Source organism: Zootoca vivipara, chromosome 2 (genome assembly GCF_965207765.1).
Source record: "Zootoca vivipara chromosome 2, rZooViv2.hap1.1, whole genome shotgun sequence".
Taxonomy (NCBI): Eukaryota; Metazoa; Chordata; class Lepidosauria; order Squamata; family Lacertidae; genus Zootoca; species Zootoca vivipara.
Genome location: NC_142584.1, coordinates 57,149,904 through 57,176,030, shown reverse-complemented (window position 1 = coordinate 57,176,030; position 26,127 = coordinate 57,149,904). Strand labels below are relative to the sequence as shown.

The 26,127-nt window shown below is 39.9% G+C and overlaps 1 protein-coding gene across 4 annotated transcripts in view; it reads right to left on the bottom strand.

Annotated features, from left to right (window-relative positions):
* The window catches only part of SPOCK1 (SPARC (osteonectin), cwcv and kazal like domains proteoglycan 1), a 425,281-nt gene that overhangs the window by 125,783 nt on the left and 273,371 nt on the right, over nucleotides 1–26,127 (bottom strand). For all 4 annotated transcript variants that reach the window (XM_088661937.1, XM_035105504.3, XM_088661938.1 and 1 more), the window contains exon 5: nucleotides 19,714–19,846. In XM_088661937.1, coding sequence (XP_088518063.1) covers nucleotides 19,714–19,846 — 133 coding nt within the window. The remainder of the gene's footprint in view (nucleotides 1–19,713; nucleotides 19,847–26,127) is intronic.

The following is a 26,127-nucleotide window of genomic DNA, read 5'->3' as shown; positions in this document are numbered from 1 at the left end:
TAACATCAATGTTTATTTCTTGCATTGAGGGCATGTATTGCATTACACATTTACTTTCTTTGCTGTATGTTGAAAATTCACCAAGAGAAAAAAGTCATTTTCATCGACACTGAAACCCACAGAGACCCTCTGGAGAATGATGCATAATGTATAGAAAAAACAAACACATATCAATCCTAGTATGGGCAAAGAGAAGTTTAGGCCAACTTCCTATACAGTTTCAGAATGAGGCCCAGCGTCATAGTTTCCAGTAGCTCATGTATTTTTCATGGTCTAAACTGTCAGCTTAAAAGGCACTATTCCTTTATTTCTATTTTTTCAAGCAAATGAATGAGAGTTTGGAATCATGAACCTTATGGCTTGCATTAAAAAAAAAGTAGCTTGCAATTTCTTTCTTTTTTGCATACTAAAAATGTAAGAAGATCATATCACCCTAATAATCTCATTTTCCAATTCCTCTTTGTTAACACTGCTGGTTGGAGTCAATTACAAATGCCTTAAGGCTTTCCGGCTCATAATCATAACGTGACAGGTCAAATTTTTTTGTTTGCTCCATCCATCATTACTGACATGCTAATTCAAAGTAAGCATCGCATAGCCTATTCAATGCCTCTTCTCCCTGTGCAACTACTGTAATTTTAATGCAGAAGGTTATTATGAAGCACATTGCCTGCTGTCATTCAGAGCACACCTCTTCCATGCCTTTCAAAACAATTCCTATAATTATGCTTTCTCTCCCACTATATATCTAATATTTCTTACTGCCACTGGGCAAATAAACCCAAAGAGGCCATCATGAGTGAAGTTTATGGGAAACAGCCAGTAATACTGTACAGTGTATAAATGAAGTGGATAAAACAACAACAACAACAACTGTTTGGGAAGATACTATGCCAGAAACTTCAGAACTGCTAACACTATTATTCCTGTTATCAATTACAGTATACTGCTTACCTAGCGGTAATAGGTCAGGGTTTCATTGTGCAAAGCATGTGAGCATCAGAGATATTATCCTTCTCCCAAAAGAGTTTGCCATGATCTTCACTATCTCATAATTTTACATATATTCCATCACAAAAGACTCATCAGCTTAGCAGATAAGAAGGCAGGTCTCTTATAGATCAGTAACTAGTTCAATAACTGAACTCAGAGGGCAGAATTCAACCACTGAGCCCTACTTGTGGAAGTCAGTGCAAGGACTACCACTAATGGGGCCTTCATCCCTTCCCTCCCACACCCCACAATTGTTTCTGGGGAGGTCAGGAAAACCTCCAAAAGGGGGGAGGAGAGGGAGGATGGTTCCGTCTGACAAAATGATGGATGACTGCTTATTCCTACTGTGCAGGAGGAATATTTCTCACAATGGAGGGAGGTAACAAGGATCAGTATTAAGACCTGTGCTTTTTAACTTGTTCCTAAATAACCAGGTGTTACAAGTGAGCAGAAAGATGGCCACGTTTGTTGCTAACACCGCATTGTTCAGGGTGGAAAACAAACAAACAAAAAGTGATTGTGAAGAGCTCCAAAAGGATCTCCCCAAACTGCGTGAATGAGCACTAAAATGGCAAATGCAATTCAATGTAAGCATGCAAAATGATGCACAAAGGCACCCAAAATCCCAAACTTCACATATATGCTAATAGGATCCAGGGAAGAGACCTAACACTGTGATGGATAGCTAGGTGAAGATGTTGACCCAGTGTGCAACAGCTGTGGCAAATTCCATGTTAGGGATCATTAGGAACAGGATTGAAAACAAAACTGCTGGTATCACAATGATGTTATGCAAATCCATAGTGAGACTAAATTTGGAATACTTTCAGAGGCGGATTGAAGGGAGCATGACCGGTTTTTGCTCACACTGGGAGCTGAGCTGAGATGGTGCTGCAGGGGATACTGAGACAATGATGAGCAATGGAAGGTGAGAGGTGAGGTGTGTGTGGGGTTGTCACCACATTTAAGTGCTGCAGAGCGCATTGCTGAAATGTTAAGGTGCAAAGTCCACCACTGATACTGTGTGCTGTTCTGATTGTCTCCCCTCAAAAAGGATATTGTAGAAGGTGGGAAATGTTAGTCATATTTATAAATTTCAATGAGTCTTCTCTGAATAGGACACCATTTGATTCAACCCTGTGTAAAAATTACAGCCATTTTTACTTAAGCATCCAGTGAGGATCAAGTCTGCTTCCATGCAAAGTCTCTTCCTAATGACCATTTCTTTGCTACCCAGGGACATGACTTTTTCAGCAAGAGTTCACTGAAGCTCAGATCCAGCACCTCTCCAGTGGATGCCATTGCCATTCTGAGAGAACAAGGGAGGCATTCATGGTGAGTTCTGGCACCTCTTTTCCTAGAAAAATAGCATTGCCCATGGATATGATGCTAACGAGACAGAACAGGCATATATTAAAGATGTCAGTAGGTATCCACAATGAACTAGCAGGGCTGCTGAGGATGGGAACAGAGTTCTCCCAACTGGCAAGGGGACACTCAGGTGCATCAGAGTCCATTGCTCAATGAATCCATGGCATTGTCAGGTGAGAGAAAGCCTACGGGTGCCAAAAGTGTGCCCAAGTTTCATTTACTTCTATTCAGACATCCAAACTTCCAGCCCTCTCTGATGAAGGGCTGTGCATATGAGCTGTTCTCTACTGCCAGCGATGTACAATCCTTGGCTAGTGTTGGTTTGGGGATTTTTTCATTTGCAACAGGGTAGGAGGTCTCTAATGATGGCAGAGATCCTCTCTAGCCCTGTGGAAGTTCTCAATTCCATATCTGTGATGTCCAAAGTTACAATAGGCAGTTACAATACTAAAATGCATGCACAGCAAGCAGAGCAATAAGTTACTGCACATAAAATATATATGGGTATTCCTTTTGCATTACAGTCCTCTAATATTTAATTCAATACTAAAAGATGATGGCTTGCAATTTACTAGAAAAACTATCTTCAAAATACTGTGGCTTCCTGATTACAATTAAAACCAGGCAACTGTGAAAAAGTACTTGTCTCTGAAAATAAAAGGTTTATGAATAAAAAGTAGGGATCAATAAACTGACAAAACATCTTAACCACACAAGAAAAACTAACTGTAAGAAACCTATTCCTTAACACCATAGGGGGAAAAAAATCTATAAATTGTTTTGTCTATGCAACATTAACACAAAAAAGGGAAAAAAAACAGGAAAAAAACATGAAAATAATGTGTTAGACAAGGTTAGGAAAAGGTTATGTACATTCCACATTGCTGACAGACATGCTGTCATTATAATTTAACCCATGTTGCTACATAAAGTTTGATGGTGGAACTCAAATAATTAAAGGGAAACTGTCAGACAAGACCACAATTCCAATATAATGCTTTGCAGATATATTGGTCCATCAATCCAACATTTTGAATTTGATGATGTCAATGCTGGGTGCATTTATGCATGCATGACTTTGTCAACATATCTACTCATTCAGTGATACAGCAGGAGCCGTGAAAACAGGCTATAGCATCAAAACAAAGTGGAGAAAACATAGGCTCACAGAGGGGATTTGAATTGATCGTAATTTCAAACTTCCAGCAAGCAATTTCTATTAGGGGATCTCTTAGGTCTCTTGGGCTGTCCAAAATGAACAGCTGGAAAATGTAACTTCAAACTGCAACCAAATCTGGTTATGCCACACATGGGTCTTTCATGGAAAACCCATGACTTTCCCCCCAGCCAGAACTCACTAGAATTTAATCAGTGGCAATGATTAAATATTAGGGTGCAATTAGCTCGGTGTCTTATGACAGGCATAGGCAAACTCTGGCCCTCCTGATGTTTGGGACTACAATTCCTATCATCCCTAGTTAACAGGACCAGTAGTCAGGGATGATGGGACTTGTAGTCCCAAACATTTGGAGGGCCAGAGTTTGCCTATGCCTGTCTTATGATATACCTATTTGATTAATGGCTGCCTCTGTGGATAATATCATTCATGAAGCTCACTGGGCTAGTCATTCTCTCAGTCACCTAGCCTACCCCACAGGGTTGTTGTGAGGATCAAATGAGGAGAACTATTTACTCCACTTTGAGCATCTTGTAGGAAAGGTGGGGGTATAGATACAGTAATGAATGAATGAATGAATGAATAAATACGGTAAATAAATAATGCGTAAATACAATTTTTATTTGTGATGTTAACAAGTTTGATAGGGTTCATATTTTGGCAATGTTGAGAGTGGAAGAGGATACTGGAGAGGAGAGAATGGAAAAATGTGGAATCAAGTAGTTGGGGGATGAGATAGCATAGGAAGAGCTATGGAAGAATGCTAGTCATGTGTACAGCAAGACACTGAAATGCTATCTGCTAAGCTCTAGAAACACTTCTTGACAGAAGGGATCCTTTTTCCCTCCAGAGGAAAACTATTTCAACAGCCATACTCAAGGCATGAAATAATGATACATTAATAATATTGTCAATCCTTGCAGGATGACATAGTAGGAAATGCGCAGAGGGAAGGCAAAGATCACAGCTCTCCTGCTTGATGATGGATTGGTCAAAACTCTCTACTAAATAGAGTAGCTGCTATAGCTCCAAAAACTTTGTTTTTCTTTAAATAGATTGCTCCAGTGTTTCAGATTTTTTATGAAGACACTGAGATGGCAGACAAAACCAGACTTCTACACACATCATCTGGACAAGGGCTCTCTGGCAGCACTAAAATGAATGGCTCATCTAAGGACTGGCCGTAAGGCACCTTTTCCTCTTTAACTATCATGTGACAAGTTACTGCCAGGGTTCAATATATGAACAGATAAAGGACCTAGATTTAGGTTTAGAATCATCTCCAGACTCTGGCTTTGTTCAATTTTGCAATTAAAATACACAAATTTCAAAATTTCCACAGTATCTCTTGTTTTTGTAGGTGTCTAGCTTTGCTCTCTGCTAGCCAATAGGAACTGTATTGGCTCTCTACTAATCAATTTCCCATATTGGCTAGTCCATCGTTTCCCCACCATTTCCCTTCCTCCTTGTTGTTGTTGTTGTTTAGTCGTTTAGTCATGTCCGACTCTTCGTGACCCCATGGACCATAGCATGCCATGCACTCCTGTCTCCCACTGCCTCCCACAGTTTGGTCAAACTCATGTTTGTAGCTTCGAGAACACTGTCCAACCATCTCGTCCTCTGTCGTCCCCTTCTCCTAGTGCCTTCCTCCTTAGCCACATATTAACTCCTGAATTTATCAGCCCCAGGTGCATATACAAAGGGGCTGGAGATGCTGAATTTAGATAACTCCGTACTTTTTGTTACAGGTAGGTAGCCGTGTTGGTCTGAGTCGAAGCAAAATAAAAAAATTCCTTCAGTAGCACCTTAAAGACCAACTAAGTTTATATTTTGGTATGAGCTTTCGTGTGCATGAAGAAGTGTATCTGAAGAAGTGTATCTGAAGAAGTGTATCTGAAGAAGTGTGCATGCACACGAAAGCTCATACCAAAATATAAACTTAGTTGGTCTTTAAGGTGCTACTGAAGTAATTTTTTTTATTTTGCTCCGTACTTTTTATTTTTAATAAAAAGGTTGATCACCTGATCTGCTCTAGTCACTCTTTAGTATTGGTATTTTACACACAACTAGTTTTGCCATGATGGGGATAAGCATTGAATTGTGCACTCGAGTAAAAGCAGTGCAAATGTGAATAGATGGCATTCACACTTAGATGTGTATTCCAATAATTTGAATAACATATTATTTAAAACCATTCTGAGTTAGGAAGAGATGCATAAGAAGAAGCCTGCTTCTGTACGTGGAATTCTTTTTGTAGATCATGCTAAATGTCTGGGAAAGTCTGCACTCAGTCAATTTTTACTATTTGGATCATAAGTCACAACAGAGAACAGAAATTCCATTGCCAAAGACAGCATGTTGAGTGTGAGAGTAGGGAGACCCTCTTCAGCATATAAAATGAAACACTTACTAAATGCCAAACAAAGCACAGACATCTCTAACAATGTTTCTGCTTTTCAAAAATATCAGTTTTTGTTTAAAATATATATCTGGAAATAGGGAAGAGTTCCATTATTGTAGTTGGCTGTGGGATTTGCTGAATTTTGCGCATCTAAGCTGAGTATCTGAGGGAGAAAGTGAGCTACTTTAAATTTCTGAAAACACATTGGAAGAATGTCACTGAATCTTACTGGTTCCTTGGGTGAAAATCCTTCCAAATTTTAGCAATTACTCAAAAGCCAGGTGAAAAGGACCTCATTTGGGTCACTGTTAGCTGCCTCTTATTGGGTCTCAGTTTGGTAGCCATGGGCATAGCTGCCAAGTTATCCCTTTTTTACAGGGATTTCCCCTTATGCTGAATAGGCTTCCTCGCGAGAAAAGCGAAAACTGGCAGCTATGGCCATGGGAGAGGCTGCATAGCTGCCAAGTTTTCCCTTTTCTCACGAGGAAGCCTATTCAGCATAAGGGAAAATCCCTGTAAAAAAGGGATAACTTGGCAGCTATGAGAGGCTGGCACTTCTCTCCAGGAGAACTTGAAAAAGAACTTGTCTTCTCCGTGCTTCTGGTAAAAACTGGTGAGATGCTAAAGGGGGCTGGAGCTGCTCCATTTACAACAAAAGCAATAATTTGGTCCAATTCAAATGAGAATGTGGGTTACTGAGTGCCATTACACTCATTATGCTACATAAGCAGGATAATACAGATGTGAAAAACAGCCTGAAGGAATGCTGCAAGATTTATTTGGAAGCTATAGCAGCTACACTGATGATGGTGGTGTTTGTTTACAGTGTCAAACGTTGCAATGCATAGTTTATTATTGCCTGTGTCAGCACTTCCTCAACCATCTTTCAATGGATTAATAGTGTGCTCTGTCTTTGATCTTTGTGAGTTGGCTGCCCAGGAAAGCTGAAGAGAAGGGGGATGACATGTGAAGCATACACTAGATTATTACATTAAGACAGGAACAACTAGAGTTGACAGAAGGAAGCCTAGCATGACTTAATCATCCCAGTGAGATTCCTCTTTAGTTTCAGCTACCTTGATCAAGCTTGATCTCAAATATTGGGCAATTTCAACCTTAATGGCAATCTTAACAAGAACAAAATCAGAAGGACACCTGGGACCTCAGAAAAGGGCAATTTACATCTTTATTCCATACTATAGCAAACAAATACTAAGCGTGCAAAAAGGAAATAAAGCAGGTCTGTTATGAACAATAAACATTTGAACTGGCAAATGGTCTTATATTTGGGATATTTTAAGATAATGAAGTTCCGCTTACTTTCATGGACTCTTAGATCTAATAGATCCCCCATAAACCCACTGTGAAGATCCATCAGGAATAGACATTAAACTGGAAATTTTATTCCCTGTGCTAGTGAGGTGGAATGCTGTGACATTTTGAGCAGAAAGGTCAATGTTACAATACAGTGGTGCCTCGACTTACGAATTTAATCCGTTCTGAAGGCACCTTCGTAGGTCGAAAAATTCGTAAGTCGAAAAATGCCATTGGAAACGCGATTTCCCATAGGAATGCATTGGAAACTGAAAAATCCGTAAGTCGAAAAATCCCTATCTAAAACCGCCGCGGTTTCCTTTCGGATGTCGAGACATTTGTAAGCGTGCGGCCATTAGCCCCATTTGTAAGTCGTAAAATTCGGTTGTCAAGTCATTCGTAAGTCGAGGTACCACTGTATTATGTTATAAAATCTGGTTAGCATATAAGTTACCTGAATAAATGTTGTACAGTATAGGGGTTCTTCAGTTGCCAGTTTGGCAAGAAACAGCTAGGCTGATAAAATTACTAAAGAGGATACTGAATCTTTTCAGATTTTCCATTAGAACAGTTGTGGAACCCAATTTTGATAGAGGTCAGTAGAAACTAAAAAGGGCAAAGTGTGATAGATCATTTAGTGGCCATTCCATTTAAACTTATTGGTCTTTAGTTATAGTCCCATAAGATATCAGAATTCCAAGAACCTTGTGATTAGATAGGGGGTTCTGAGTGGAGAGAATAAAAAGGCAGGCACTTCATGTTTAGGGAAAAAGCTTGGTGTCGTTGAGGGACTTAGGAAGACTCAGGGCCTTTCTGTACTTCTTCTATAGTGGTACAGTTGCTCTTTGATGTTTTTAATCTGAAATTGAAACTGACTGACTGCACCTTTGGTCACATGTCACTTATTAGGGAGTGAGTTTGGTTTTCCCCATCCACATTGGTGGTGGGTTGCAACTAACTTATGTACCGTTGTGTTCCTCCAGCCAGTAAAGGTTGAAGTTTATGAGCATGTGTACATCTTTGCAATCCTGACATTCGCACAAGGTGAGTGAGCACTCATCATTAAAAGCTTGGCAGATGGAGTGTGGAAACTTCTTGGGATGTTTTTGTCATTTCCTTCCAGTTCAAAACTTCTTGCCCTGCTCCTGAGCTCCTACCAAGTTCAAAAGGTTGCCCATCACTGTCCTAAACCATGATTCCACAGCAATGTGTCTGCTGCTCAGCTGCACTGTTACCTGCCTGAGTAAATATTCCTTCTTTCCTTATAAGTAAGAGCTCCTGCTTGTGTGTTTTGGTACCAGAGCAGGACACCTACCAGATTTCCACAGAACCTCACCTGCCCATGCTTTCTGAATTTGGCTAATCAGGTTGCAGATCTTCTGTTATAATTAATAAATACAGTGGTACCTCGGGTTAAAAATGGTTCGGGTTACAAATACTTTGGGCTACAAACTCCGCTAACCCGGAAGTAGTACCTCGGATTGAGAACTTTGCACCAGGATGAGAACAGAAATGTGATGGCAGCAGGAGGCCCCATTAGCTAAACTGGGTGATATAGTATAGTACAGTCTACCCAGAAGCAGCTTTACTTGGCTGTTGTAAAGAGATACAAATAGTTGTCGAACACTAAACTCCCACAGGTATTAAATGCATCTGCCATGTTGGGTAAGCACTGGTGCACTCCCCCCCCCAACCTCGGGCTGCCTTCCCAAAGGCAGGAAAGCACTAACTTGGCTTTTGGAAGGAGGGGAGGACTCTAGGACCCTGTGAGAGCCTCACACCTCCTCCCCAAAGCCCAGTGAGTCACTTATCTGGCTTTGAGACAGCGCCCAGTGCATGAGCACTGTTCATACAGCCCTAAATCCACCCCTGGGGTGAGCGAAGCTGCAACTACTGGAATTCCCCTCTTCTGCATGCCATTAAAAATATAGGAGCACAATCTTCCTTTGCTTCTGGCCATTAATGTGTATCAGGGACTAAGCAGGTTCTCCAGTGAGTCACATATGTAGATGCATAGCTTGTCCTGATAACCTGTTTACTGAACATTCCACCTGATCTGTTTGCTTGGAGGTTATATGACTTCTCATCCATCAATAGTTATTCCACACTTTTTAGTGCATTTCCTGTCGCTTTCTTTACCACAAAAAGTCTTTTTTTTAAAAGTGGATTTGATGTGCCAGAACACCAGTAACACTCTAAGACAGGCTTCCTCAAACTCGGCTCTCCAGATGCTTTTGGCCTACAACTCCTATGAACCTTAGCTAGCAGGACCAGTGGTCAGGGCTGATGGGAATTGTAGTCTCAAAACATCTGGAGGGCCGAGGTTGAGGAAGCCTGCTCTAAGCAACTTAACTGTGAAAACCTAAATGTCTGGTATGTGACTAAATCCCTCTCACAAAATAGTGACAGTGTAGAGATCACGGTGAATACAATAAAGCAAAGAGAAATTCAAATTCACTGGCACTAAGGCATGAAATTCAAATTCACTGGCACTAAGGCATCAACTACTGCATCTTCTCCCCTCCCAAATTTCTGGAAACACTGCTTGCCTGAATTTTTTCTTGCCAAATCAGTGAGTGCTATGACAACAGTAGGCATTTTTTGTTCCTCTTTTCAAACAAGAGGCTTGATAATTGGATTAATTTGTTTACAATCATTTAATTAAATTTGCCAAACAACAATGTACATACTTGGAGGCGCAATAATTATACCTATATGTACCTTCCAATCACTGAAAGGGCTGTTAGTCACTGAGGAAGTATTTGGTAATTTAAGATTACCCTTATTTTCATTTTCTGATTAGTGAAGAACAGTCATCGTCATGTTCAGGTAATTGCTTTATTAACTAGCTTAATTACACATCCTGTAAAAGTGGCAGCTACGCAGTTATTCTGCTTAATGTGTTGCTCAGGAAAAAGTGCTAACTAATTTGCTTACAGATTTCTTTTAGAGGCCTGGAAATATTTGCTGGCATAATTCATTTGTGAAGAGTATGATGGAAATGCTATGAATTGGTACTTGCTGTGATGCCAGAGAACAAGATAAAGTTCTACCTGAACATAAGTTGTATGGTTTATGATTCTTTCAACAAGCAGGGAAAGGCTTTGATCCTAAAAAAACAAGTTCCATTGAAGCATCAGCCCTGGGCAGGTGACAGGATACAACTTGTGTATTGGGTCCATAAAGATGATCCACACCATGAGACTAGGAGAAGGGCCAGAAGGCACAGCCCCGATCTCACCCTCCATATGCTCACCATCACTAGTTTTAATGTCATTTGCCCAGATCTTCGTTTCCACGAAAAATATGTTCAAGGTCAAGCTGAGAAGTAATAAGCCGTCCAACCTTTCCCCAATGTCTAATTAATTTAATTATGATTTCAGTGTACTGAGAACTTGACAATTCAAAGATGTATAGGAATATGATCCTGGGTATCTTCAAATTGTCAATTAGTGCACTGTCTGTTTAGAAGTACAAGAATATGAATTTTGAATGTGATATCAGATATAGGTGGGTAGGTTCCACTAAAGGAATAGAACTGCTGCCAACAGATGTTTATGTTGTTGTTGTTGTTGTTGTTGTTGAGGAAAGGGCATTGTGTTCTTTAAAGAATGGCCATAAGTTTTTAAGGGTGCTGGAGAAGTTGTAGCTTGGAAAGAGCTACAAAATACAAATTCCATTGTGTTACATTTTTTATCTTTTAGATTACCTTCTTTAAAGGGAACTCTACAACCACAATGTGCCATTTAACTATAAAAACGACTTGAAATTAATTTAGTAAAGAGGCTATACCCAAGATGTACACCCAATATTGTCACAGAGTCCAGGAAATGGAGATAATCCAGGAATACTTTGCAGTTCTTAATTCCCCCTCCTATAGAATTTAGAACACTGCCAGCTCGTGCATCATGGGATGTGATTTGAGAATCATACAATACACAGCAGGAATGTATGCTAAATTCTCTTTCCCTGGATCTCCTGCTGTTCCAGGCAAATGCTATATTGAGTTGGCAATTCCATTTTACTGCCATTATCATTAATAGACATTGTTTCCATTCAGTGCAGAGTCTCAGTGCCTTATTATCCAAATGAACTGGAAATCCACACTGTGGTATTGAGAATGGTGGCCCCAGAAAGGGGTGTGTGTGTGAAAAGGAAACTGAATGGAACTTTGCCCCAATGTGAAATATGCCTTGTTGACTTAGATGGATTTAGCATGCTTAGAATAGCAGCCTTATTTTTAATTTCAAGTTTATGATCCAGTTATAATTTATATGTGAAATGTGAGTGTTCTTCAAATAACCACAGGGAGCAGCCATCATTTCCGCCCCCTCTGGCGCCACCAATGGTTTGGAGGACTTGCTACTGTTATTGTGAGTAGCATATCAAGGTCCAGATTTTGGTTATTTATATGAGACTGTAATTAACACTTATGCCAGACTTTCAATATGGAGAATTCTATAAAATTATCATAAATGTTCTGAAATAATAATTATTGTACGAAATAAAGTCAGTATCTGGCATCAGAATTTTGTTTTGTTTTGCTATTATGTACTCAACCCGTGTGCTCTACAGCTTCATGACAGAAAGCATCCAAAATCCAATTTTCAGATACAAAAGCTGGATTGCCAGTGAGTGAACCGCAAGCCAAAATGTTATTACTGGTGTTAATCTGCAACAACCAACAGCAACAAAATATGGTAGCAATATCACCATCCATCATTACCAGAGAATGACGAATGGGAATGTGCTGGGATGCAGCCGTCATTATTGACAATTGGGTTACATGCAGCTGCCCAGGTACTATGTGTTTGAACAAGGACGAACACAGTAATTCACAAATATCATTGTCCCCTCTGGCCAACAAATTTCAACAGAACTGCAGCTGGTGAGATTCAACCTTTGCTGAGACTGGAAAGAGTCTCTGTGGTGGCTTGTTGTGTGATTGCAGTCTGTGCAATAATTTTGACAGCACAGTAGGAGCCATGGGAGCGCTTGAAAATAGAAACACTGTGGCCATTTATTATAAAAGGTTGCCCTGCTGTGGACAGCCAAAACAACCAAAGAGCTGATAATCATCTGACAGTGGCTTTGGTTATCATAAACCCACTCCATCATGTAATGTACTGGCATTCCAGTTTAAAAGGACCATACAGTTTTATTGTCCTTTGAAGAATAAGTAGTGCTTAGATTTAAAACTGAGGCTGATTCCACACAAAAAATGATGTTTTGGGTATACTGGATTTTACAGCACCTTTATGGGAAATAATTGACTAGTTCAGATAAATGCAATATATGTAATGCTGAAATCGTACCCTCGAGATGCATGATGCGGGCAGTTCCCATGGTGTCTTCTTCTGATTTTTGTTTGTGTTAACTTTGTTTTGGATAAATCCTTTATATTTGTGGATATTTGTGCATTCTGACATAATATTCCCGGGGTGTGGGGGACTAACAAATAGACATCAAAGGGGATTCTGAAAATCATGTTCCAAGATAGGGACACAAATCCTTAGCTCTTCTGATAAGTTTGGCCTCTGGAGGACAACTAATTTTCTCCACTCTAGATACACATGGAAGCTATATGATACGACAGTGTTATCTCTATTATGTCAGATGCATTGTGTCTTCTATGTTACATTTCAAAACAATGATAATCCATAAATGCCACTTTTGCAGTTCTGAATTTTGTAAAGCTCATTAAAGCATTTGCTCGCTGAAGCCTAGAACATTCCCTGAAATATTGGGTAGGCATTAGAATTTCCTGATAATTACTTACAATCATCAACATTTTATTTGCTAGGACATTAAATCTTGACCTTTAGTTTCACAGCAGTTGCTTGAAACAATTTAGACTGCATGGGAAATGAAACCGTGTGTGAAGTCAAACAGCTGAAATAAATGCCAAGCCCATAAAAGAAGGCACTGCTGAGAACCATGTGGGTAACATTAGAGTTTGGGGCGGGGGGGGGGGGGAGTAAATCCTGCATTACATTTGTCCGTTTTACATTTCTCCTTAGAGAATGGCCCTGATGTACCATTTACTCATTGCAAACACAGAAATTTTCAAACAGCAAAGGGTAGAGGTTGATTTCTATGGCGTACTAAGGTTTTCACATAGCTAAAAGGATCAAATTATGCACCCAGAAAATGGAAAATCTGTGCAATGAACAAAATGTACGTACAGAGATCATTGGTTGCTAATCAAGATGTTGTGGTTGCAAGAACCCTGCCCTGCCCTATGGGGTAGGATCATGGGACTGGCCTTACATTCCACTGTGTCTCTGAAATTCAGTATGAAGTAAGGGACAATTCATCAGCCTCTGCTGCCGCTCTGAGTCTGGGGAGAGTGCTGGGGTTTGTCCATTGCACAGAATCTCTGAGACACATGTGCACCCTTCAGACATCCTTTGACTGAGTTCAGTAAACAACATGGGGACATGCTCCACCTCTCTGTCACTCTTTGGATCACTCTTCATGAGTTGGAGGGTCATTTTGTGATGCAGAGAACCTGCTGTTCATATGAAGGCTCCACACACATTTAGAACACTGGAAAACTGGGTTTTAGAATGTGCAGGAAGCCTCTATGAATGTAAGCAGGTGTTCTGCTTCAAAAGATTCCCCTCCTACTTGAGGTGGTGGTAGATATAACATTCTCATCCCCATATATCTGCATATTTACAAAATTTATAAATTGTACCATAGAAATGCAGTGGAATATGAGAAGAATTGGGGATCAAGACAGGCTGCAACATGTGGATGTAGGGATTATGCAAACCCCAAGTGAAACATCAATGATTTGAGGCACTTCAGGTTGCCTAGGGGCAATTGCAGGGTCCTCCAGATTCTCAGGAGTACTTGACTTCTCTGCATAGTCCCAAGTCTCTTCTTCAGAAGAAGTCTTTCTGCGTTCTGGATCAGGTAGAATCTTGGCACCAGGGTGCCAGTGAATAGCCTTGCCCTACTATTCCTTGCTTTGTTCGGCTTGCCTGAACATAAACCCTTGCCTTATACTGCTGAGCTGTCACTTGGTTTTTAAGTAGTATCATGTTTTAAACAACACGGCTGAAACATGGCTTTATTCAGATGGTTTTATATAATATATTTTTGTGACAGAATGTTGTACAGTGCCTTGTGAGGGCAATGCACCCTGAGAGGTGGTTTAGAAATCTTCGAACAAGCAAACCGTGAAATCTTTTGTATGCATTATTATTTCTTATCAATTTTCCTATTCTATACTGACTTTTATCTCAATTTTTTTGAGAATCTAAGATTTTGTTACGATTTACTAATAAACATAATGTGAAAGAACTGGTTTCAAGAGAAGTACTGCACAAAAATACTACCAGTACCTATTTTGGGTGAGTGATGAAAAGTTTATATTGAAAGAAACAACAAACTGGAGACAGAGATTTTTTAATGTTACCCAAGTCAAGCTGTGAAACTTGATACACATTTGTTTTGCATCATTTGCAACCAAGTACTATTACAAGAAAGCACTCTGGCAATGGACCACTTCCTTGTAGTATAAAGGTCAAAAGCACTCTGCGTTTGGTAGCTGTGATTGACATATCCATTGAGAAATTGCTATTCATTATTACAGTCACTTGCAGAAACTTCAATCCAAATTTTCAAGCAAACCTGCTATAAACATGCAACAGAAGGAGGGAAAAATAACAATAGCAGAAGAATTCTGGACTTGATTAAAATGAAAGCTAACAAAACTATAATTGCTCAGCATATGGGAAGGGGTATAGTACACTACTGGGGGAAAAATAAACAGAGTCATCCATGCTGCGTTTTCCAGAAACTGGTGTCAAAATAAGTTTCCTTTCAATCCTTGTGGGGACCACAAACCACTGAAATGGGAATTATAGCACACATTATCAAAAGACTTAAGTCCTGTACAGATAAAAATGCAGTAGAATGAATATGTGGGGAGTTGGGAGATAGCTGGGGCAACCAAATCAGATGGGTGTGGTGGTATTACTAATCACCAATCATCAATCACTAATTAATTATTAATTATTATTGCTTCTTGACCCCACCTTCCGCATGTTTCTTCAAATAGAGCATATGTATGTACAAGTGATTTTACAAGAGATTTTACTTTTTTGGGTTCCATGATCACTGCAGATGGTGACAGCAGTCACAAAATCAAAAGACGCTTGCTTCTTGGGAGAAAAGCAATGACAAACCTAGACAGCATCTTAAAAAGCAGAGATATCACCTTGCCGACAAAGGTCAGTATAGTTAAAGCTATGGTTTTCCCAGTAGTGATGTATGGAAGCGAGAGCTGGACCATAAAGTAGGCTGATCGCTGAAGAATTGATGCTTTTGAATTATGGTGCTGGAGGAGACTCTTGAGAGTCCCATGGACTGTAAGAAGATCAAACCTATCCATTCTGAAGGAAATCAGCCCTGAGTGCTCACTGGAAGGACAGATCCTGAAGCTGAGCCTCCAATACTTTGGCCACCTCATGAGAAGAGAAGACTCCCTGGAAAAGACCCTGATGTTGGGAAAGATTGAGGGCACAAGGAGAAGGGGACGACAGAGGATGAGATGGTTGGACAGTGTTCTCGAAGCTACGAACATGAGTCTGACCAAACTACGGAAGGCAGTGGAAGACAGGAGTGCCTGGCGTGCTCTGGTCCATGGGGTCACGAAGAGTCAGACATGACTAAACGACTAAACAACAACAACATGTACAAGGTACATGAAAAATCTATACCCTGTGAAATCTCTACCTTGCAAGCATGCTGGGTATAATTGCACATGTACCGTGTCAAGTCTATGCACCTAATATAGGAGGTAAGGAGGAAATTATGCCAATGGGTCAGATGCCATCCACACACTGATCTTACCTAGATCTCTTTCAAAGTGGAATGAGGGGTGGAAGAGCCTGCCTTTCCCAGACAGCTATAGGCAACAGCAGGAGGCATTAGATGTCTTCATTATAATGAGCAGAATCAAAACTGAGCCAGAGAAGGTTAGTGAACTAACAATATCAATGGCTCTGGATCAAAAAAGTATTTGGATGTAGTGATAAATAATCAAAGGGGCTTCTGAAAGATCTGGGGCTCAGCCTAAATCATGCAGTAAAGGCATGATAAGCCAGTGGAACAGATTGACTGAATATACAATAAAAGGCATTTACCATGGATTTATCAAGTCAATCCCATTTTGTTATATCTGAGCATATTCTAAGTGGCTAAGAAGAGCATGGAAGAGCAAGATAATCACAAGAGAATGGAAATGTATTTCTGAAAGAAGACTTAAAGGAATCAGTAACAGAGAATCTAGTTGGTGCATACATAAGTGCCGTATGAAAGCAAGTGCTGGTTCAAATGGAGCTGTCTTACTCACACCAATGGTCCATTGAGCTCAGTACAGCCTCCCCAGACAGACAGAAACTCTGCTGGTTTGCTGGAAAATACATTTTCCAGTCCTTATACTGGACATACTTTTGGCTGGGGATATTCATTGCCAGATTACCAAATAGGCAGAGTAGGCTATGGCCTATGGGCTCCACGCCTTTTAGGGGCCCTGCAAGAGTGGATCAAAATAATATTTATTAGCTCTTGAAAGAAAATTACAAAAAGCATTTCCTCATAAGGCATTGTTTCCAGGCCTTTGTCAATTTTGGTTGCCCTCCTCTGGATACGTTCCAGCTTGTCGGTATCCTTCTTGAACTGTGGTGCCCAGAACTGGACACAGTACTCCAGGTGAGGTCTGACCAGAGCAGAATACAGTGGTACATACTTCCCTTGATCTAGATGCTATACTCCTATTGATGCAGCCCAGAATTGCATTGGCTTTTTTAGCTGCTGCATCACACTGTTGACTCATGTCAAGTTTGTGGTCTACCAAGACTCCTAGATCTTTTTCACATGTACTGCTCTCAAGCCAGGTGTCACCCATCCTGTATTTGTGCCTTTCATTTATTTATTTATTTGGCCAAGTGTAGTACTTTACATTACTCCCTGTTAAATACTCTCTAATATTTTGGAAACATTCACACATGTGCACACAGTTCACAGATGTTATCTTGCCATCTAACCTATATAGACAGCCAAGTGCTAGCTCAGCCAATGACACTTCCCAATATACACCTTGCCATTTGGTGCTTGATTGAGCATATCTTGGCAAAATTAGCCTGCCTTATCACTATGGACTGCAGATGGTGACAGCAGTCATGAAATTAAAAGACGCCTGCTTCTTGGGAGAAAAGCAATGACAAACCTAGACAGCATCTTAAAAAGCAGAGACATCACCTTGCCTACAAAGATCCGTATAGTTAAAGCTATGGTTTTCCCAGTAGTGATGTATGGAAGTGAGAGCTGGACCATAAAGAAGGCTGATTGCCGAAGAATTGATGCTTTTGAATTATGGTGCTGGAGGAGACTCTTGAGAGTCCCATGGACTGCAAGAAGATCAAACCTATCCATTCTGAAGGAAATCAGCCCTGAGTGCTCCCTGGAAGGACAGATCATGAAGCTGAGGCTCCAATACTTTGGCCACCTCATGAGAAGAGAAGACTCCCTGGAAAAGACCCTGATGTTGGGAAAGATTGAGGGCACTAGGAGAGGGGGACGACAGAGGACGAGATGGTTGGACAGTGTTCTTGAAGCTACCAGCATGATTTTGACCAAACTGCGGGAGGCAGTGGAAGACAGGAGTGCCTGGCGTCCATGGGGTCCATGGGGTCACGAAGAGTCAGACACAACTAAACGAGTAAACAACAACAATCACTATAGATAACTCAACTTCTCCACAATTGTCACACTGCCTCTTTGTCATGTTCCACAAATTGTCATGTTTTGCATTTAATTCAAAAACTAAGGTTCCCCCCCCCGCCGCCCCCAGCTCTGCTCCTCTCTGGCCCTGATTCAAATTCAGAATATTCAGAAGCAAATACATTCATATTCTCCCTTCTCTCTCTCATTGATAATAATAATAATAATAATAATAATAATCATCATCATCATCATCATCATCATATAATATTTGTATCCTGCCCTCCCCAGCCAAGACCGGGCTCAGAGCAGCTAACATCATAAAAATAACACATAGAATTGTGTACAGTTCCCATATGAGGATCTCAACACGCATGACTGAATTGGCATCAGATTTCTCTTTTTATGGCCTTTTAACTTCATGCTCCTTCCTTTCTGCCTCCACTCACCTTGTTTATCTCCATACCTTCTACCCTGTTGTTTCCTGTGCCTGGAACAATCCTCCTCCTGCAATTTGTCTTCCTTCCTATATGCCACCACTCAAGATCACTATACATCCATTCTAACCTCCATTTCTTCTCACTCCTCAACTACTGCATCCACTTGATTCTGTTATGGCATCTCCTTTACACAATCGAAGGCAAACTTCTCTCTCTTGATATAGATGATAAATCATTGGTGCATGGATCATGCAATTTTTATCACCTGGGTACTTACTAATACAATGTAGGAGCTAAATATACATTAAAGTGAGTTAGGTCACTACAGTTACAGCTCTTTGGGGCCCTTTTTATATTGTATATATTGATGCATTTTATCTTTTCTTCTGTATGTTTATGTTTTCAGAAGACTTGTTATCATAAAGTATCATATCCAACCAAAACCTTTGCGAATAGGGTATATTATATGTCTATAGCAATGAATGTATGAATAAATGAGTAATCCAACATAGTACACCGCAAAGAACAAAACATGAAAATCTTAATTCCACTCAAAAAGTGAGATGTCAACACTTGAATTAAACATGACTAAGGAGGTGATTGGTATTTTTTTTTTTACCAAATCAACACCTAAGGCGTTAATAATCAGGCCATTTAAAAATATCCACTGACTGCATTATCTGCTCTCAGATGTGGAAATCCTTTAGTGTTTTAGCTATGCTTTGGTGTACTGGTACAGAATATATATGACCTATGCAGCACACCAAGTGAATTATATTTTCACTATAAAGTCAAATGTTACACTTCCCACCAAGGTTTTTACTCTCTAACAACCATGCATTGAGTGATATAAATGCAGTGCACATCGTTCATTTTAATGTGTTATGCTACACCATAAAGAAAAGGAAATATAGGGAAACATAAAGCCACAGATTCACATAACAGGTGTCTTCAATCAATTGTTACTGCTTTTTTCTGCACACTCTAAACACAATATCAAGATTATTTCCATTGTGCAGGAAGTTTGGCATCCAATCTGCCAATCTTACAATACCATGACATAAAAATGCTTCAACTGCTTTCACTTTCCAGTCTGGGGTGTAGAGGAACTCTCTTGAACTACTGGCACTCTCTCAGTTTACATGAGGAGCATCAGGGTAACAGCCTTCTTTACTCACAGTCTTCCATGTTTCATTAAATGGCTTGGGTTTGAAAGCTCACATTCCTAAATGGTACTTTTGCAAATGCCCGAATCATGACAGAAACGCTTTCGCCATTACCTTGGTTGTGTAAGTATGTCCATCGGAGCCACAAACCGCACTGGCATGCATCAGAGGGCATGGCTTGCATTTTACTAAATTAGCTGGTCCATTCCAGTGTCTCTGGGGAAGGTTTCCTTTCTTTTGCCGAAGGCTGGAAAAGAAGGCGGGGGTCTGTGTGAATGTGAAAGACAACTAAAACAGTCTCTACCAAATCTAAGCCCAAAAACAATCTAAATTTTGTGCATGTAATACTTTTGGATCTAATTTTGCCTAAGTACATGTCAGGGCCAACTAAAGAGTGAATTTATAATTTTTGGCAAAGCAATAGGAGACAGAAATAAATCATAAACATGAAAACTAGGAATAGCATTAAAAACAGCACATAATAACAAAAATGCACCACCACCACCAGCAGCAACAACAATTTAAGGTACAGTCATAGAAATGTGGACAATAGTGATATCCAGAATGTATTTTATATGTTTTAGATAAGAGATTGATATATTGACTGGGAAAGTGAAGCTAGGATTACACACAGAGAACTACAATTTTAAGTGGAGTATTTTGTTTGCCTAGCATCCTCCCTAACATGTTTTTAGATCACATGTATGCAGAAAGCACCATATTTGAATTCTGACATTATCAGGTAGGGTGAGAAAAGACTCTTGCCTGACTCCCTGGACTGCTGTTGCCAGTCAGGGCTCTTAATACTCAGCTAGGAGGACAGCTTTACAATGTATAATGTAGCTTCATATGCTTTTAAACTATTTTAGGGATCCTTCCAAAATGAAAAGTAACAACAATAAAACCCCATTCACTATAACCAATGATTACAACTGTTGTTGTTGTTTAGTCGTTTAGTCGTGTCCGACTCTTCGTGACCCCATGGACCATAGCACGCCAGGCACTCCTGTCTTCCACTGCCTCCCGCAGTTTGGTCAAACTCATGTTCATAGCTTCGAGAAAACTGTCCAACCATCTCGTCCTCTGTCGTCCCCTTCTCCTAGTGCCCTCCATCTTTCCCAACATCAAGGTCTTTTCCAAGAATTCTTCTCTTCTCATGAGGTGGCCAAAGTATTGGAGCCTCAGCTTCACGATCTGTCCTTCCAGTGAGCACTTCAATGATGACAACTAGCTTATTAATAAAGTTGGTATGTACGGAGAAGCTCATTCAATTGGTGAGTGAGCTAAATACTATGATATTATATTTCTGTTTCCAGTGGCCTGCTTTTTAAGGAATATATTGTTAAACTGATTCTATTTTTTAATCTCATAGGAAATATTTTTAAATGGGGCAATGCACAGCTGAAGTCAGTCTTATGACTTTGACTATTACAATGTTCATATTTCCTTGTGCTTTGCAATGTGCCCATTTTTGGATTATGAACATTTCTAAAGCCTTGAAAAGCCTGCAATGTACCACTCTGGATATCTGAAACTTCAAAAATGAATGGCTTTCCTGACTGTGTCATTGATGTTCTCACTTCTTCTTTTCAGTACTTTAACTGTTATATTATGGGGTTTCAGATCTAGGGTATTTTTTAACTTGTTGGATTTTAGAGTCTATATTGAAAGCCTCTGCTAGCCCTGAATCACCAATGATATGAGAACCATTGCCTACAGGAGTGAATAACACCATGGATAAAATAAAATTTGACACCTGGCAGTCCAATGTCCACTGACATTGTGCCCACCCTCTGATCTGTTGCAGTTGCACAATACTAAGATTCCTCTAAGTAGTTTTGTACATTTACTATGTTACAGCCCATCAAATTATCATGGTCAACTAAATAAAGATGTATCCCTTCTTAGCATACAAACATCTCCACAATGTCTTGGTGCCAAGCAGAATTTAGCAATACCCAGAATTTGAAACCATTGTTCTGAAGCTGGCTACCAATCCTGCCCAAGAGAAGTCAGAAAAGTCAACCACTGCATGATTTATGAAATTAAATTCGAAGGGCATTCAGTGAACAAAGTGCCATATAAATGTCTGTTTAAAAATATATTTATATCTAAAAATTAAATATAAACACCTTAAAAATAGAACCGGCATTCCTGATAGAAGCCTTTTAAATAATTGTTACAGTATAGGAGGACATGAGCTATTGTTTCAATTGAGCTGTTTTTGCGAGGGACAAACTCTTGAGTGCCAAGGGCAGCCTGGCAAATTGACCCTAAATGCTGATATGGTGCTGGAGGAGACTCTTGAGAGTCCCATGGACTGCAAGAAGATCAAACCTATCCATTCTGAAGGAAATCAGCCCTGAGTGCTCACTGGAAGGACGGATCGTGAGGCTGAGGCTCCAATACTTTGGCCACCTCATGAGAAGAGAAGAATCCTTGGAAAATACCCTGATGTTGGGAAAGATTGAGGCCACTAGGAGAAGGGGACGACAGAGGATGAGATTGTTGGACAGTGTTCTTGAAGCTACGAACATGAGTTTGACCAAACTGCGGGAGGCAGTGCAAGACAGGAGTGCCTGGCGTGCTCTGGTCCATGGGGTCACGAGGAGTCGCACACGACTAAACGACTAAACAACAACAACAACAGCTGATAGCAAAGCACTGAACCACCACATGGAAATGTTCTTCTGTTACCTAGGAATATTCAAAGTTGCTAAATACCTAGCAAATCAATGATCTCTTTTAGGTTCTAGACTAAAGTACAGTGGTGAAAAAAAAAAACAAAACCTCAATATGTCAGACTTGACAAATTTTGCAAGTTATGATCTAGAAGCCTCTTTAATGCAGCTGGTTGCTTTTTCTAACCCAAGTGACAGAAGATGGTGTTGACTTTGTTGCTGAATCCAGGAGCAAGTTGAGCTATCAAGAAAAAAGCCAGGGATAGGTAGTCATAATCTGTTGAGGATGAATATAGACAAAGCCTATACTCATGGGGCACCAAAGATCTCAAAAAATAGTTTGTGTCCTCTCTTGCAATTAATTCATTCCTAATATGCACACCTGGATTATGTACACATAGTTTTGGTAATTCCTTTGTTTTTGGGGCACCTTCAAACTAAAGGTATACGCTCACCATCCTTTGCACAGCAGAACCTCAACACCACCACTGGAATAGTTCGTGCATTCAATGCAATATTCTGAATTCAAGGTGACCAGGACATAGTGGACTGAAAGGTAACTCTCAAGTATTTTCAATTACGAACTTGTTTTACCACATGCCCGTCCAGTTGTATGTCTTATACCCTTTTGTAAAAACAAACAAACCAGCCCTTTGTTTTTGTATTAAAGGGGAAAAAATGAAACTGAATCCTACTTAAGAGCAAGCCCTGACTAACATTACACCTAATCAAGGGTAAGGCTAGGAGGGAATTTGCTCTAGTAAGGACAGAGGGCCTCCCAAGGTCTAATGGCCCACCCCTTTAACCATGATTGAGGGACTGTAAATATCCTGTGTGAACTAGCTCCATGTGATATTGGCATTCTAGATTTCACAACAATATATAAATTCTATCCCAAGCATTTGGAAGAAATAGCAATCCCACTGCTTTGCCCTAATATGAAAGCACATCAGAGCAGTTTAGCCGAGACAAGGAAAACATTTTAAAACATCACCGAATGCCTTTATCATGGTTTAGAAAACACATATAGATGCTCTTTAAAGCAATTTTGCCTCAGTTTGCAATTTGCTGCACAATTCAAACTCTGTTGTAATATCACATTCAGCTGCTAACATAATAAAAATGCTATTCTTTCATTTCAGTTAAAGCTTTCTTCTGCTTGAGCCTTTGTCACAGTGATAAATAGTACTATTAGGAACCTTGCATCTACAGAAGCAACCCCATCACGATATCATAAAATAAAAATAAAATAAAAAGGCCAACCAAAAAGAGAAAGAGAGAGAAGCCTGCAATCAAAGCCTTGGTATCAAAAACCAGTTCTGTCAGTATATGACAGTGTTAATCTTCTAGAATGCATTCACTTTCCTTAACAAACTAACTCCTCAATAATTAAGACAGGTGAATAGTAAAATACTCTGGATTGAACCAAAAAGGGTGAGGTATATTAAAATTTCTGCAAATGATTTGTGAAATCGGGTGGGTACAAATTTGTAAAGCTCACAGTGATGCTATCCAAATATTACAACATGTCTACCATATATTCCGGCGTATAAGAAGACCCTCAACTTTCCCAGTTAAAATATAGAGTTTGGAATATACTCGCTGTATAAGAAATACGACCCGGCGTATAAGACGACCCCCGAATTCTGAGAAGATTTTCCTGGGTTAAAAAGTAGTCTTATACGCAGGAATATACAGTACATCTTTGCATGGCAGAATGCCTGCAAAAATGTAAGTATCTTAAAAATCAGGCCATATAATCATAGCTAGGAGGCAAAAGCACAAAAAGCTGCGACTACCAGGGACCTGAGATCGGAGCAGGAGCAGATCACATTATTGGGGGGGGGGGGAGTTTGCACGCCATATGTGCAACCCACACACAGTCCCCTTGTGTAACTTGCACATATGTTTTTCTGCACAGAATCTTGTTAGAAGAAATCAACAACTCCATCTTATGGGTTTGTTTTAAAAAATAAATTTTAGTTGCTGTGGTTGCAGATTATTAAGTTGTTAATTAACTTGAACATGTGATGGCTACATTTCAAAAGGCGGCATTCAAGTTCATCTTCTACTCCAGGGGTCAGCAACCTTTTCAGCTGTGGGCCGGTCCACCGTCCCTCAGACCATGCGGTGCGCCGGGCTATATTTTGAAGAAGAAAAAATGAACGAAGTCCTATGCCCCACAAATAACCTAGAGATGCATTTTAAATAAAAGCACACATTCTACTCATGTAAAAACACGCCGATTCCTGGACCGTCCGTGGTCCTGATTGAGAAAGCGATTGGGCCGCATCTGGCCCACGGGCCTGAGGTTGCCTGCCCCTGTTCTACTCTCATGAAATGCCCTGGATAGATGGTTACTGAGCAGTGTCATGCTTTGAATGGTTTTTTTTTTAAGCAACATGTTTGTCGCTATTTGCTCAAACAAATACTGTGAAAGTGCTAACTTCCAAAGATAGTCTAAGGCTACTTTCAGACTATACTATTTTGTAGATGATATTCAGTACTCTGCCAGCAAATTTCAGTTGTGCAGTTAAAGCAAATTTGGCCCTCTTGCATAAAACAACATTTCTGTGGTAAGAAAAGTGACAGGAAAATGAACTGGAAAGTGTGGGATGACAGCAATGTCATATTACCTCTAAGCAACCAAATCAGAATGAATGTTCAATGAGCAACTTGTCTGGAAGAGCCCTAAAACTAGAAACCAGTTGAAATAGGCATTTAGTCCCTGAGGTGTTCAACACTGCTTTTGTTTCAAAAAGTCCAACCATGAGGGGTCATAACCTTCTACTTGTTCCTTCAAGCTGATGATCGATTGAGTTCTACCACGCCACATCCATCTCTTTCCCATCTACTCAACAACTGCAATTAGTTAATATTGTCCGCTTCTTCATTCATGTGTTCCACTTAATCCATCAATGTGATTGCTAATGCGGCTCCATAGATGCCAAAGAATAATCAAGGATGGATATTACTATTATGGCATGCTCTATAATTGAAAATGCGAGGGAAATGTTGCTGAGATGAGGACTGGCTATGGAAGAGGAAAATAAGAGTGCCAACCTCCCGAGGGGAACAATTTGCATAGCAGGTGCTAGTTTTATGATGTGAGTCTGAATTGATCATCTAAAAATATATCTTTGTTTTAACTTTTATATCACACAGAAGCCTGCCAAATGCTCTAACAGCCTGGATTGCATTCCCTATTGGGCTTTTTAGACCAAAAGACCAACAGACAACATAAGTTGGGCTTAGGTTATGTTAAGATACAGCAAACGCAACTGTGAGGTATTAATTGCCACTCTCAACCCACTAGTCATTTCACCCAGAACTTCTCAGCAGAAATATTGTACAGCCCTCTTGCACAAGTTCATATAATATTCAATTTTCAGTATCCAAATTAGATCATTTTGAAATGTAAAGGTAAAAAAAACAACACACCACCACCACCAAATCTATACTTAGTACTTGGTGGCAGAAAAACAGCTCTCAACCCCAAGAAGTTTCAGATTTAAAATAAAGTATAAAATATGGTTATCAGCTAAACTGGCTTTTCTCAATATTTCACTTTCTTCTAGCTGTTAGAAATGGTCTGATAAGCAACTTCAATTTATTAATAACAGGGTTTTAAAAGAAAAAAAATACATTGCAAATCTTTTAAGTGGAAAAGGCATTGTATTAATGCCTTTTCCACTAATACATCAGAAACAAAATAGTTTTAGAGTGGCTTCTGTTATGAACGTTTTGTCTTTTCAGCTTGACAGAGATGTGTGTTCGTTTTGCCTTTATCTCTCTGTCTTGCTCAGTTCCAGAAGCGTATGTGCTTTGAGTCAAAAGTATGACCTGC